At 29.3% G+C, this 15,447-nt stretch overlaps 2 protein-coding genes across 2 annotated transcripts; both read left to right on the top strand.

Annotated features, from left to right (window-relative positions):
- Positions 1–981: 981 nt before the first annotated feature.
- On the top strand, positions 982–2,650 carry LOC107008720. The gene has a single exon (XM_015207864.2). The coding sequence runs from the start codon at positions 1,556–1,558 to the stop codon at positions 2,396–2,398; it is 843 nt and encodes a 280-aa protein (XP_015063350.1). The 5' UTR covers positions 982–1,555; the 3' UTR covers positions 2,399–2,650.
- Positions 2,651–12,981: 10,331 nt separating this feature from the next.
- LOC107009199 (TLC domain-containing protein At5g14285) lies at positions 12,982–14,317 on the top strand. Its single transcript, XM_015208489.2, has one exon. The coding sequence runs from the start codon at positions 13,143–13,145 to the stop codon at positions 13,893–13,895; it is 753 nt and encodes a 250-aa protein (XP_015063975.1). The 5' UTR covers positions 12,982–13,142; the 3' UTR covers positions 13,896–14,317.
- The last annotated feature ends 1,130 nt before the right edge of the window (positions 14,318–15,447 follow it).

Below are 15,447 nucleotides of genomic sequence, written 5' to 3'. Positions count from 1 at the left end.
ATTGTCTCACTATGTTTTCATATATATACAAGCAACCAATGAAAATCCTTCTAAATGAAAAACAAAGAAACTAAACCTTTACTCCTAACATTTAATATGACGAGAGAATCTTATCAAAATCTACTTGATTGTCTCAATAGTGTTTTCATATCTTTAAAGAAGATAAGCACCCAATATAGTTATATCACTACTTTTGCTTATAACATTTTGTAATTCGAAAGCATGGTTGATGTAGTATTCAAAATACTTATATATCACTCTTTGCGTAGAGATCATGTTTTTTTTTATAATTTAAATGTATTTGAATTTCTCAACACGATCAATGTAGAATTCATCGATCACCCATGTACAGTGTGTACTTAGAAATTAGGGTTTCTTTTTGGTTTTATATAATATGTGTTACCAAAAATTTCTTCCCTTCTTATACGAAACAATTTTTTTTTAATCTTATTAGTAAATGTTCGATTTTCAATATTTAATTTTATTCATGTATTTTCCTTTCACCATCCAAGACAGAAATAACAGGTCCAAACATTTAATTTTGAGATTCTAATACGGACTCAAAAATTTTACCTGGGCCCCGGAGTCACCCCTAATAATCCCACGCGTCCGAATGCAATAGCCTTATTAACTATAACAATTCTCATAATAGCGCGTTCTCTTCGCTCAATACAGATCAATATTTTTTCTATCTTAATTTATATGATATATATTCTTTTTTTAGAATCAAATAATTTAACAAAAAATTTCGTATGAAATTTTTAATTTCTTTTTAAATGAAATATTATATTTATAAATTATTAAAAAGTATTATAAATAACAATAATTAATATTACAAAATATTTAAAAGATTTGTGAAAAACTTAAAATAAAAATTAGACTTATTTAAAAGTCAAACTTCGAAAAGTGTTAATTATCTACTCTATTTTTTTCTTATATATGTTTCTTTGCATTCTGTTTTTTTTTTTAAAAAATGGCACTCTTTGATATAGTGTGACGTTTGAAAGAAAATAAAACTTTTAAAATTCGTGATGTAGAATTATTTCATTAAGTTTAGGTGGTCTATAATATTTAAAAATATTTTTGTTTTTTAAATTGAATATCAATAAAATAAATAAATTAAAATGTAAGAGAATATAATGATTCTCACGGAGCGAGCAAGGAGCGTGAGAGGTAACTGTTCTAGCAGTTGACACGCGTCCAGTAATTGAAACCTCCCACCAAAAAGTATTCACCACTTTGGTCCTCACAACTTAGAAGGTACATAACGTGGCACCTTTTTTGTCTCAGTGCAATATACGTGTCCACCTTCTTATTGGATTATCCCTTCACACCAATCAGGACACCCAATTTCCCTGGATACGCTACTTTATCACAGGACCCACCTAATCACTCTGCACCAATCATATCTCTTCACTATTCTACATTTGCCCTAGACACGTGCCCTTCCTTCACCCCTAGCACTGTGCTGTAACTATGATAATCTGCTCGGCAACCGGTCAAATTTCATTTTCTCAGTCTAAAATCACCTCCTGGAGAAACCTCCTCAGCTTTGATGGACGGGGGAAATGGTTTTCCAGAAGCTAAGTACGCCGGTGGAAAAAACGATACCACGATAATGAACCGGATAATGCTAAGATTCCGTCCGATCGCGCCGAAACCTGTCGCCGGAGGTTCATCTGATGGATCTACGCCGGAAAATAACAACATGGAACTTGTTACCAAAAGAAGAGCGAAGAGAAAGTACGTTAGAGTTAAGAAAAGTAGCAAGTGCAAGTCTAACAAAGAAGACGAAGCAAATAAAGACGGATCTTCATTGTATGAGGATAACGGAGCTGGTATAACTCTCCAGCTGATGCCGCAAAGCAGTAGCGGCGTCAGAAATAGTCTAGAAAATTCTGGATCTCGACCTTTCTGGATGAATTTTCAGAAATCGGAGAACAGTGAGATTTTTCCCGTAGGATCAGATCAGATAGATCGGACGGTTGAGATGCAGAAGAAAAGAGTGGTGGAGTCATGGGTGATGGTAGACCAGATAACAAACGCGTTGGTAGACGGAGAAGCGTTAGGTAGTACGGATACAGAGAAGATGAAGAATCTGGAGGCTGACACGTGTCCAGGGTTGATATCAGACGGTTTAGATAGAGTTCGGTGGGTGAATCTGGCGTATCGGAGAATGGTTGATCCTCTAGAAGGTTCCGGAAATTCGCCGGAGCTGGTGACGTGGCTGGTAGTGAAGGAGAAAATTTTGTTGCCTAACTCATCAGCTTTTGCATGCACTGTGAGAATACTGTACACTAAGAACTCACAGACAATGCCATGTGATGTATGGAAGATGGAATTTGGAGGATTTGCATGGAGACTTGATGCTAAAGCTGCTCTTAGATTGGGTCGTTAATGAAGAAGCAACTATCAGGTAAATAAATTACCTAAATACTTTATTATATAATGCTAAATAATTATTATTGGTGATTGTGCTTCTTTTGTGCATAAAATCTTGCGCAAAAGGGGGGATTTGCAAGCACTTCTTGTGTAATCTCTACTTATAAATTGTAAAAAGAGTTTGTTGAGATCGTGAAAATTCTGAAACCTAATGACTTGATTTTGCTTGATTATGTTCTATTCGTGTAAATTATCCTTCATCTTCTTAGATTGGTCCAATGTTTTTATCATATAGATAACAAGTGAACCAATTCAATCTACGAAGAAGATGAACATTATAGAATTAATCGAGTTTCAAAGAAGATGGAGATGTTATTCCATGATATAATTATCATATCTAGATAGAATATGTAGGGTCGATTGTGTTGAAAACATATACTATCACTCCTTTGTTCTATCCTATATCGAATTAGTTTGAGTTTTGTAGCTTTGAACTTAACTTGAGATATTTTCAAAGTTAAGCATTTCATACTTTGCTATCTTTACAATCCGATAACCAAAAAACTTATATCAAGTGAAACTTTTCTTGATATATCGTAGTCCAAAAATTTATATCAAGTTGTTGTTTTGTTAATTTGAAACCAAATATAAATATATGTTAGAGCTAAAAAGTTCCATTAACTTTTTTACCACTTATAGCTAGTTGAATCAAATATATATGGTAAAGAATAGATGAAGAGGAGGCAGAGCTCTTACATGATTTAATTGTTTCTCTATATCAGTTGAACTATCATCTTAATTACACAGTTGAGTCTGTGTGATAGGTAACATCAATAATCTGTCTTGAATCGGAGTTATGATGAACATGTATGATGAATTTTTCAGGACTTTGTTAAGAAATAAAGTTGTACCTTGAGCCTTGCTATTATAATTTTTCAATACGATGTTAAAGCATTTGATTTTAACATAGTGTTTTCTAACTGTTTGACTGATAAAAGATCATTTTAACTATACATGAAATCCCACAGTACAAGAAAACTATTGCAAATAATAAATTAAAGCTTATCTCTTCAAGTAAATAAATTACTTTGCTTATAACTTCGGCTTGTTCTTTTCTTTGTTTAAGGATATATAGTTTATCATTGTTCATATTCAAATAAATTTAATTTATACGCCGATCATATCTTAAAAAGATAATATTACCGGTATTATTTAGCTTATTATATATACAGTTCCCTATTGTTGTTGGTTCCTTAGAGTAAATCATTTACTGACCATCCATATGAGATAAAATTAATTGATAAGAGGATGAAACATCAAGCAATTCATCATTTAATTTCATTGAGACACTTGGAACCTATCTAACGAGTGTAAAATAAGTAGTAATACAAGAAATTTTTTTTTGAACATTGCGCTGTTAATCTGACAACTATGTTTTGTTATAGAGTATAGCTAGCGTTGATGGTAACGTTTTCTTTTTTCTTTTGTTTTTATGAGGTTGATGGTTACATTATGAAGCTGATTCTTTTGAACTTCTATTAAACAACGTAACTTTATTAGTAGTAATATGGTATTTCTGTAGTTTTTACCAGTAGGATTCTTTTGCTTCACCAAGTATATATTAAGTTGGAGCTTGTAGTTTCTATGTAATGAACATTTTAGTTCCAAGTGAATTTGTGTTACATGCATGTGTGAATTCAGATTCGAATTTAAAATTTATAAAAAAACTAAGTGAATTTTGGATATTGAATGATATAGTTGAACAAAAGGAGTTTGAATCATTATGTAGACCACATTCAGACGTACAAATAACAGCTCATACGGTGCAGCATATAGTGATTGAAGGGATTATTTTTTTCAGAGAATCTCTTTAGAACAGAATTATATTGGGTCTCTGTCATTATAAAGTACTACTTGTTTGGAAGTTTTATTGGTTCTTCCTTCTTATAAGCCAATCCAGTTTCAGAAATGTGCCGACGCTTTACATCAAAATATAGCTTTTTAAATTTTGACGCGTGAAGTCGTCATCTATAGCAAAGTTGATAGTACTTAGCGTTGGTTGTTAAAGAATGATAAAAGTCTTACATCGCTGATTAATGAGATGGGTTGATTCCTTATAAGACTTAAGTAATCCTCCTACCTTTGAGCTAGCTTTTGAGGTGTGAGTTAGATCTAAGATCTAATCTGTACATGATTTAATTTGTACATGATATCAGAGTAGAGCCCGTCTCATCCGGGGGCAACAAAATCAAAATTGCCACGGCCAGATGCTAAGCATTGGGCTTAAGCAATCCTCTCTCTTTGAGCTACCTTTTGGAGTGTGATTTAGGCCTAAGACTTAATTTTTACATTGGTTGGTATGGTCTGAAGACAAATTACGATGAAATATATATACGTGGTTTTTTTTTGAAATTAACGGATGCACGTGCATCTCATCTAAATGAATTTATCCGTCTATATATCTCAGTCATAATTATTAATCTTGAAATAAGTTATCACACACTCTGCAACCTAACAAAGAATTGAAGTCTTCTAATAATTTATGTCAAAATGATTTTTCCTTATTCATGACACCAATCGACAACTTTCTTTTTAGCTTTGAGTAGTAAGTATATAATCTAGATGTACGTACGTTCACCTATACTATGTTCTATTTCATTATATTTATTATTTATGTTGATGGGAAAATGAAAATAACAGATATTTTTAAATATGGTTCAAATACACCTTCATAAAAGAAATTATACGCAATTTCTCTGACCTCATCTTTTTAGCTTCCATTTTAGAGTGCAAACCAAGTTAATGACTTACTTAACTAACGTAATTAAATTAGTTGTGGATTTAGAGTGTTAAGGCATGAATATTTTTATGCTTTGTCTTGAATGAAACAGCACAAAATATATATATATATATATATATATATATATTTATATATATATATATATTCTTTCCATCCTACGCTGTGTGAAGAGTGTTTTACGTAAAATTTATGATCTAGAATAAATCATAAATATTTATTTGTTTGATAATTTATGTATCATTAAGAAACTAGTATGACTGAATAGGCGAGTACATCGTGAAATTATGAATAAGAAATCAGAAATGTATTTCCTTTTTAAAGATTGCGTATAAAATGTTCGTAACAGATTTTAGGATATTATTACACGTGGCAGTTGCCTAGATATTATTTTCTTTCTTGTGTTCTTCTTTCCGTCTAAATAGCTTCTATATAATTTGTTATTTTTATGGACGTACATAGTCGAGTTGATTTACGTTTTTAAAATATTAAATTAAAATTTTAAATTAGTAAATTAAATCAAATTTAATAACTTGATTTTTTGGCCTTTTAAAGGTTTGAATTTTTCAAATATCAAATTAGATAGACTTTTTTGTGTATTTTAAAATTTTGAAATCAATCAAATGAATAATCCTTAAAATTTTGATGAAGTTTTAAATTTTTTTGGCAAAATATTCATACAAATACATAATTAATGTTTGCTTTAAATATTTATTTAGTTCAATCAAATAACACAAAATATGAGAATTGTTTGATATTCTTTCTTGTTTTTTTTTTTCCGTTTGAATAGCTTCTTTATTACTTATGCCCTAATTTATATGATTTGCTGTTTGGGGGGATGTATTGGGTTGGTTTAGGGTTTTTGAATATTAAATTAAATTATTTGCATCAAAATTTTAAATTAATAATCTAAACTAGATTTATAAAAGTTGGGTTTTTTTAATTTTCTAGATTGATCCGGGTTTTTCAAAGATCAAATTAGATCGACAATTTTCAGTAAAGTACTCATACAAAAATACGACTAATGTTTGCTCAAAATATTTCATTAGTCCAATCAAATATAACTATTTAAGGTGTTTTTAAAAAATAACAGAAAATATGAGATGAGTAATAACACTAAAATATTCATTTAAAGATAATAATGAAACTATAGAAAGTAATATTGCAAATGATAAGTTATAATGAAAATAACAATTTTAAAGTACTAAATCATACTAAAATAAGTCTAATAAGTATTAGTTAAAAGAAAATTAAAATTTGATTTGTAGTTTAAACGTGTGTAAATAAATGTAAACCTAAAGAACAAATATTTAACATTATTATCATTCTTAGGGGGCGTTTGGTAGGCTGTATTAAAAGAAATAATTCATGTATCATATGTGATATAATTTAATACTTTGTTTAATAGGAATGTAAGACTATGTATAACTAATCCATGGATTAGTTAATATATCCTACAGCGATGTATTACTTATACCTTCCATTTGGAGGTATTAGTAATACATAGGATATAATACCATGGGATAAGCACATAAGACAAAAAGATCCCTCAAATCTTTTTAGTTTTTATTTTAATTTCTTGATTTTATGTTTTATATTTATACTAGTAAAATTATTAATTAGTTTACAAATTATTTAGAGAGACTTGTTTGTAACTAAATATACCTAATTCAAATCAATACAAATTTAAAATGTGAGTTATTTAACATTTACTAATTAAAAGACAATATATCACTAATTATTCCTATTTTGAACAATTTAAAAAAATTACATACATATTAAAATTATAACTTGCAATTTTTTATGTGTAAATGTACATAAAATAATTCAAGTAGAAAATTGGAAATATGACAACAAAATTATTCTCTCATAGCTAGTTAGAATGTCATAAAAAAAAATATTTTTCGATAATTATCTACCTTGACTCAATTGCATAATAATTTAAGGGTATAATTGGAAAGGAGATTTTTAAAGAATTTGATTTCAAATATAAGTTGGAATTGGAAACAATGAACCAAACACTTGATAAAAATAAAACCTGCATAAGTAATTTCTGCACTACTAATCAATGCACTACTAATCCATGCATTACTAATTCTACATCACTAATTCATGCGTATTCATTTTTGTACCAATCGACCCGTTAGTGTTGAATTAATTTATTCTTTTTGTTAGCATTAGTATTGATTTGATTTTGAACTGAATTTTATGAAAGTTATTAATACCTATGGACTATAACCTTTATTAGACCATTCAAAATTAAGTTTCAAAAATCTTGAAAAAATATGTTAAAAGGTTAAAATTGTGAAAACGTACAAGTAATATTTAGAAATTACAACACGCTTTTATGTACAAAATAAATTTTTAAAAATTATATGTATAATGTTGGATTGATCTGATCAGATTGACTTTTTAATGTTAAAATCAAATCAATTCAAATATAATCAAAAAAATTTTAATTTGACTTAATTTACAGTTTAATTTAATTTTATACACTCCTAATTTTAGCCGAACAAATTAAAAAGAAATCATTAGCTAAGAAAAAGATTCCACTGTTTATCTTCCCATGGTCCTCTCTATGAAAATCTGAAAGTGTCTCAGCAAATCATATGAAGTTATATATATACATATGATGATAGAGGGTTATCTTGTTTTAGTCCCTATTTGACTTAACAATCCTTTTATGCCAAATACTTAAATAGATTTTCAAATTTATTGGGTTTTTCTCTTCGGATATCTTAATTATGCTATTTTTCTATTAAATTATTGAACCATTCATAATTTTTCATTTTAAACAAACATCGTTGGCTGATGTAGGGTCAAACTTTGTGAGGGATATTGATAGATAATACATATGATGTTCCAGAACTCATTAGTCCAATTGATAGTGAAAATGTTCTAGAATAATTATATTTTACTTCAAGTAATTTGAACAAATTAAAAGTAAATCAGATTCACACAGTTTGTCTTCATTCATTCAATCAAAATCATTACAATACGAAAATAATTGAAGGCATTTACAATATATAAGTCAATCAAAATCAATCAACAGCGTTTAAAAGGAACAAATTATTGGTGGTTCAATGATTCAATATGAAAATGACATAGTTGAGATATTTGAGGGGAAAATCTAACAACTTTAAAGATCTGTTTATGAGTTCGGTCATTCTTTTACTAAAATTTCTATATTAATTTTTGATTTATTAAGATCGAAGGATTGAATTTTAGTCCTCATTTTTAATCGATTCTATTGTGAAAAATTTATGAAACCAGTCTGTTTTTGTGTTGATGTACAATCCATCGATTTTGACTCAATTTTAAATCAAAAATATTTTTAAAAAGTTTTATCGAACCTTAAAATTCATAAGATGCATGCATGAGCAATTGAGCCATGGGACAAGTTGTACAGTAGGGTAGGCATGCATATGCCACACCTTTCACGTTTTAATAAATTTTTATTTAAATAAATATAAATAATAGTTATTATAATGAATTCGATCATCATTTTATCAAAATAATAACAAATCTAACAAACAAATTTTACATCGTTTTAACTTTTTAAATTCTATAGGAGTTTAGTCATAGAGAATTAAGAATCTGTTAAAAATTTAGAAAAAATATAAACTCATCATTGAAGTTATCTCGTATTTTCATAAAAATATCTTAACTTTGAAAGAGTCGTATTACCCACAGAACCTTTTAATATCATTGTAAATAGGTTATTTTGACCCATTCTCTCGTATGGGTTGTGACCAGACAAATGAGGTTATGTTACTTTATTTCTTTATCATTAATTATTTAATTAAGGGAAAAGGGTCCGATATACCCCTCAACTTTGTAATTTAGAGCTGATATACCCCTTGTTATGAAAGTGGCTCATATATACCCCTACTTGTAAACAAATGACCCACATATACCCTTTTTCTCTAACGGAAATGAAAAAAATAATAATTTAATCTAAATTTTTATTATTTTTTTCTAAAAAATATAATCCCATATGAGTAAATTTAATCCTCGTCAAACGTATTTTTTTTTTACTTTTTTTTGTTTCAATGACTAATTTATAATTATTATTTTGATAATCAAATTTATTTATGTTTCACTAATATTCTTATAAAACTTATTGTAGATGATCAAATTTTTTCTCCGAATACGAAATTAAATTACAATACACACAAAAAAAATAGTTTAATTTTTTAAGGAATGAAAGAAAAAACAAAATAAGAATAAGAAATTCAAATAATTATAATAAAAGAAGTCAAAAAATAATTTATGTATGAAAAAATTAAAATATACCTTGAACTTTGATAGAAGAATCATATATACCCCTAAATAATTTTTTTATAAAAAATAGAAGTAAAAAATATAAATTTAAAACTAATTTTTTAAAATCCGTTAAATGAAGGGTATATGTGAGCCATTTTGTAACGGCAGGGGTATATGTGAGCCGTTTGTATAACGGTAAGGGTATATATGAGCCACTTTTATAACGAGGGGTATATCAGCTCCAAATGACAAAGTTGAGGGGTATATCAGACCCTTTTCCCTTTAATTAATATACATCATCTTTCTCAAATTTAAACTCAAAAGAGTCATTGGTAGCCCTCTTTTCATGATTTCATCTTCTTTATTTTTTGTTATTGCAAGATCAACGTTGGTACTCTCTTTGTCATGAATTCATCATCTTTCCCAAACGCAGTATGATAGATATTCGTTCTCCTTTAATTTGCATTAGAAAGTTCTTTTTTCTTGTGTATCAGTAAAAGCATCAAATTTGATTTCATCACCAAAAATAATGAAGGATAAAAGAGTTTGAGAGTCTTTTCAAACAATGCTTAATTAAAAATACACCACTCAAGTACAATGTAACAAAGAAAAAAAATCGAGTCTAAGATGATTCATTGATCTTCTTTCTCCTTTTGTATGGTACCTAAACTCTTTCCTTCCTCTTCCTCACGTTCTTGAGTTCCTTGATTTTATCGAAATGGTTCCATCCGACATTTAATGATGCTTGTCCAATAGTCAATACTTGTAGCTGTCTTGGTGCATCACGAATAATCATCCTCTTAATCTTGTCATATTGGTGTGGAACACCTCATAAATATTGTGATTTGATTTTGATTTAAAAAATCAAATTCAATTTCTTTGTTCCTCCAAGAATCTTGACAGAGAGACGACAACATGTGAAGAATTTTAAAAGTTTAGAAATACTAAAAAAAGGAAAAGACTCTTCTACTTTAGTAAAGAATTGGGACGGGTTGAACGGGTTTGAAAAGAGTGAGCATCACTCACGACAATCTATATGAGGGAATGAGTTAAAATGGCCCATTTACAAATATATCAAAAAAATATGTGGTGTGATATGACACTTTTAAAGTTAAGATATCTTTATAAAAATAAAGTGATAATTTCAATAATGACTTTATATCTTTTCTCATAAAATTAATGAAATCTTTATGCATACGTCTCTTAATCTTTTTATTAAATAATAATAAGTCTATTTTATAAAGTTCAATGCCTAAATCTACTCTAAATAAGTTTAAGTTTGAAATATAAGTTCAACTGCATTTATGAAATAACTTCAAATTAAACAATACTAATTAGCTTTCTTTCAATTTTTCTTTTCATTTATAACTACACTAAATTATATATCTCCGAAATACATGTTAATATAAAGAAAAGATTGAAGTATATGTATCTGAATAAATAAAAGCAAAAAAACTATATATAATTTTTACCCGAAAGTATGCTAAATAATTTTTTTATGTGAAATATTACTTTGATGCGACAGCAAAAATGATGAGACATACCATAAAATTTTTAAGAAATATTATGCTATATTTTAATAATAAAATTATTTTATTCAAACACTCATAAGATTTTGAATAAATCAAATGGACCATTAAAGTATAGGCTTAAACTCATAGGGAAGAGCTATAATTTAAATTCAAAGAAACGATTAATTTTATATTCTGCCGAATAAATTTATTTGCACGCTTTGCTTCCTTGTATTACTTGGCTAGCAGATTGACACAATCAGACTGAATCTTAATTTAATAAATATATATATACTTTTTATGTATTTTTAATTAAAGTCATAAAAATAAAAAAGAAAAAATATTCAGTTTTTTATTTAAATTGTACATATTTTATACAATTTAAGTTTTACACATTATTCTCTGTGAGTCTTATACCTCACGCAAAGTAATACTTTTATTCAAATTGTACATATTTATAAAAAATGGTTTTCTCCAAAATAAAATTTTAAAAAAAATCCATAAAACTAAGTCAACTTTATGCCCGGTTCTTCTAAAGAAAAAATGGCAACTTTCACATATAGCAAACAAAAAATTCATATTTGTATGCTATAGCAAACTTTGCATAATTGCGCTCCATAGCAAACATAAAAACTGTATAATTCGCTATACATATACAAGTGTATAATTCGCTAGCCTAAATTGTATAATTCGCTGGCCTATTTCGCTCCAATTGTATAATTTGTTTTGCATACAGTTGAGTCGAATTAAAATGTATGTATATTGCATAATTATAAGTGTATAGCAAGAAGATATATGTTTTTCTCGCTTTATACAAAAACAGAAACACAATATATACACTTCTGTTGTATAAAGCTAGAGAAAATTGTATTTCACTGCAATTGTATAATTCGCAATTGTATAATTCGTTGGCCTTTTTCTCTGCAATATTTGAAGCAAAATGTTTGTAAATTGTATAATTAAGTGTATAACACGAAGATATACATTTTTGCATGTGTATATACAATTTTCTCTCGCTTTATACAAAACAGAAACAGAATTATACACTTCTTTGTATAAAGCGAGAGAGGCGAGCGAGAATGGAGAGTGGCGAGCGAGATTTTTGGGAGAGAGACGCTGGCAAATTTTAGCTAATGTTTGCTATGGAGCACAATTAAATCAAACTCTAGCTATTCCATTTAATTTAGGTTATTAGTTTGCTATTATATACAATTTTCCCAAGAAAAAATTACTCAAATACATATTTTAGGTTTTTTCAATATTCTCTTTTAGTTTTAAAAATCTCTAAAAATTCATGGTTTCTCTCTTAATATTTTTGATGTATTCTAGCTATATATTAATGTATATGAGCCACTATTTAATGTATTTGAGTTACATATTATACATCCGATTTATTTTATAATATATACGTGCTAGATTTAGTATATTTGAGTTACATTTTATGTATTCGATTTATGTATTAATGTATCCGAGATACTCTTTACTGTATCCAAAAGGTACAATTTTTAAAAATTATTGTAATAAAAAAAAAGTAGAGATAAAATTTATTTTACTTTTTACATTATGAGATTTCTGTGAATTATACATCTTTTAATGATTATATATAACCCTTTCACCCAAAAAATATTAACATATATTCTCCCTATTTTTATTTACATGTCACAATTTTAGATTTTACGCCACGTGATAAATTATATAAGTTGACTATTATAATTTTATTTAGTTTTATTTTCAAGTTAAATTACAATAAATAAATATGAATTAATTTATTTTGATTAATTTGATCGATAAACGTAAATTTTTTTTTTCCATATATTAGTCAACAAGACTTTTAATGTTAATCACTCTCCTGAGTAGTATAGGAAAAATAGTGTCATTAATACATTGATTTATTGATTTTATAAAGTAAAATATATTAATGAAAAATTAAAAAAGATGACGTGTAAATAAAAAACTTAATATAGAAAAATATTGGTATATATTATTTTCTTAATCCTATAAATAAAAATAAAAATAAAAACAAAAAGTTCTCCACATATAACGAGGGAACTGCAAGCTCATTGGCTTCTCCTCGAGAAGTACAATTTTTCCAAAATTCATACCAAACTTCATCTTCTTCGGACGATTTTCCCCAATTCTCTTATAAAACCCTAAATTTCTCAATTAATTGTCACAGATTTTTATTCATGGAAGCTCCGATTCTTCCATTTTCCTCCATACCCAATCTCTTCTCCTTCTTCATCTTTTTTCTCATAATTTACCTCATTGCCTACTTCATAATCTTCCCTTCATGGAAACCAAAACTCCGTCCAGAAGCTTCAAGCTGTGTTATCTCCTTCTTCCACGGCACACCCGCCGTATTCCTCGCCGTTACTTCTCTACTCGCCGACTCAGATCGTAATTTTCACTCTACCAACACCCCTTTTCAGAACATGGTCCTTGATTACAGCATAGCTTATTTCTTAATGGACCTAACCCACTACCTGATTTTCTACCCTAGTGATGTTCTCTTCATCGGACATCATCTTGCTACCCTCTTCGTTTTTGTTACGTGTAGGTATATGGTGTATCATGGGGCTTATGCGATTCTTGTGCTTTTGATTCTTGCGGAGGTTACTAGCTTTGTACAGAACACATGGACTCTTGCGAGTGCTAGGAAATCCGATGTGGAGTTTGCTGCCAAGGTCTATTCCGTGCTTTCGCCTCCGTTTTATGTTTTCTATTCATTGGTGAGAGGTATTGCTGGGCCGTATTTTGTTTACAGGATGCTTTCGTATTATCTTAGTGGTGCTGCTGATAACGTAATACCGAGATGGATTTGGGTTTCTTGGGTATTTGTTGTTGTTACTGCTATTTCTGTTAGCATATTGTGGATTTCAAATCTTTGGGTAGAATTGTATAAAGAAATGAGTAGGAAATTTGAGAAAAAAGTTAGGTGAGCTAAAAATGTTGTGGTTTATAGATTACTTATATGGTTTATTGAATGAGACATTGGGAAAAAAAACCCCAAAATCCTTCATTGTCTGTTTGCTCCCTAGTTGGGATGCATAAATTCAGAAATATATTTACTTTATAGTCTGTTCCATTCTGATATCAGTAAAAAGTGTCAACTTGATACAGTTTCCTTCTGGTGTTGAACTGAGTTTCAAGGTTATGTACAACTTTGATGCTGCTGGCATAATTTTTTTTTTAAGTTGTTATTGTGATTTCTCATCCTGTATTGTTTGTTTATATTACGAGTCCGGGACTTCATTGGCTGTTGGCGAAGTTTTCTGGTTAGGTTAACTTCAAGAGAATATAATAATTCATGTTGTCTCAACAAGACTAATAGTCTAATAGTAATGTGCACTATTTAATTTCATATATATTCTTTCTATTGGGTGTGCTAATTTAATTCATAAACGTACTTTCTGTTAGGTTGCTAAGTTGTTAGATATGCATTATTGATTAGGAGGAATCAGTCAAGTAGCACTTTAATCTTTTAGGTGCTAGTGGTTCATTTTATTATTCGTCAAGGTTTGTATTGACATGTGGTGAATTAGCCTCAGTCAATCTTGTTTTGATATGCATTGAATTATGTTATTTTAAACGGTTGTCTGTGATGCAGAGTCCAATACACTTGGCTGTACTGGTCGAGACTGCAGAGAGCATCTAGTTTTTCTATCTCTAACTAGGTTTAGATGGAGAACATTCACCCTTTTCACTATTAATGTTGCCCGGTGAGTATGGGGGTGTTAACCTTGCTTAGAAACTTAATATGTTTCATCAATCACAAGACTTTTTGGTCGAAGCACTTTAATTGCCCTCTAGAGGTTGCTAACGTGAGGTTGCATCTGCGGTCTTGCCTTTTGATATGTTGATAATGTAAGGGGAAGGGTCACCTGGTGAATTGGTTATTAGCAGAATTGGTCAGCATGGGATGTTTCTGTCCAAATTAGAGTTGGCTTTATTCTCCATTCCGACAAAGGGTGTAGAGTGAACAGTAAACATTTTGAACCTTATTGCAGTATGTTTTAAAAGTAGAGTCAGTCTCTATGACAAGAAGAATCTTATGAGTTGTGTTATCGATTCGTTTCTCTGTGCACATCAACATGAGTATCTTGCCTTAGCAGTGTTCGGGGATAATAACAGTTTAATTTCAGTTTGGATTCATTACCAGGACTTATTTAGTTCCCGGGAAGGAGAACTTTACTCGGATTTAATCTGAGAACAGAGTAGCTGTTTGGATCCATTAAGCAGGATACATTTATTGCTCTCCTTCCTGCCAATATTAACAAAACGCATAGTCCAGAAATCATAGTAATTCTCTTGATTACCATCAAATTCAATCTCAGTTAATACTGTGAATTCAAATAATGTTTTTCGTCCTGTAGTAATCATTTTACAGACATTCTGGCCATCGATGCTGAGACGGTGAGCCTGTTCAATTATCTCTGCATTGTTTACCTCGAACAGTTCCATTCATGTCAATAGTTCTCTACGAGATGCTGG

This window comes from Solanum pennellii, chromosome 2 (genome assembly GCF_001406875.1).
Source record: "Solanum pennellii chromosome 2, SPENNV200".
Taxonomy (NCBI): domain Eukaryota; kingdom Viridiplantae; phylum Streptophyta; class Magnoliopsida; order Solanales; family Solanaceae; genus Solanum; species Solanum pennellii.
This window is presented reverse-complemented; position numbering and strand designations above follow the sequence as displayed.

What these genes read in the sequence shown, in the direction of transcription:
- LOC107008720 (XM_015207864.2), top strand. Translation starts at nt 1,556, where the DNA reads ATGGACGGGGGAAATGGTTTTCCAGAAGCTAAGTACGCCGGTGGAAAA.
- LOC107009199 (XM_015208489.2), top strand. Translation starts at nt 13,143, where the DNA reads ATGGAAGCTCCGATTCTTCCATTTTCCTCCATACCCAATCTCTTCTCC.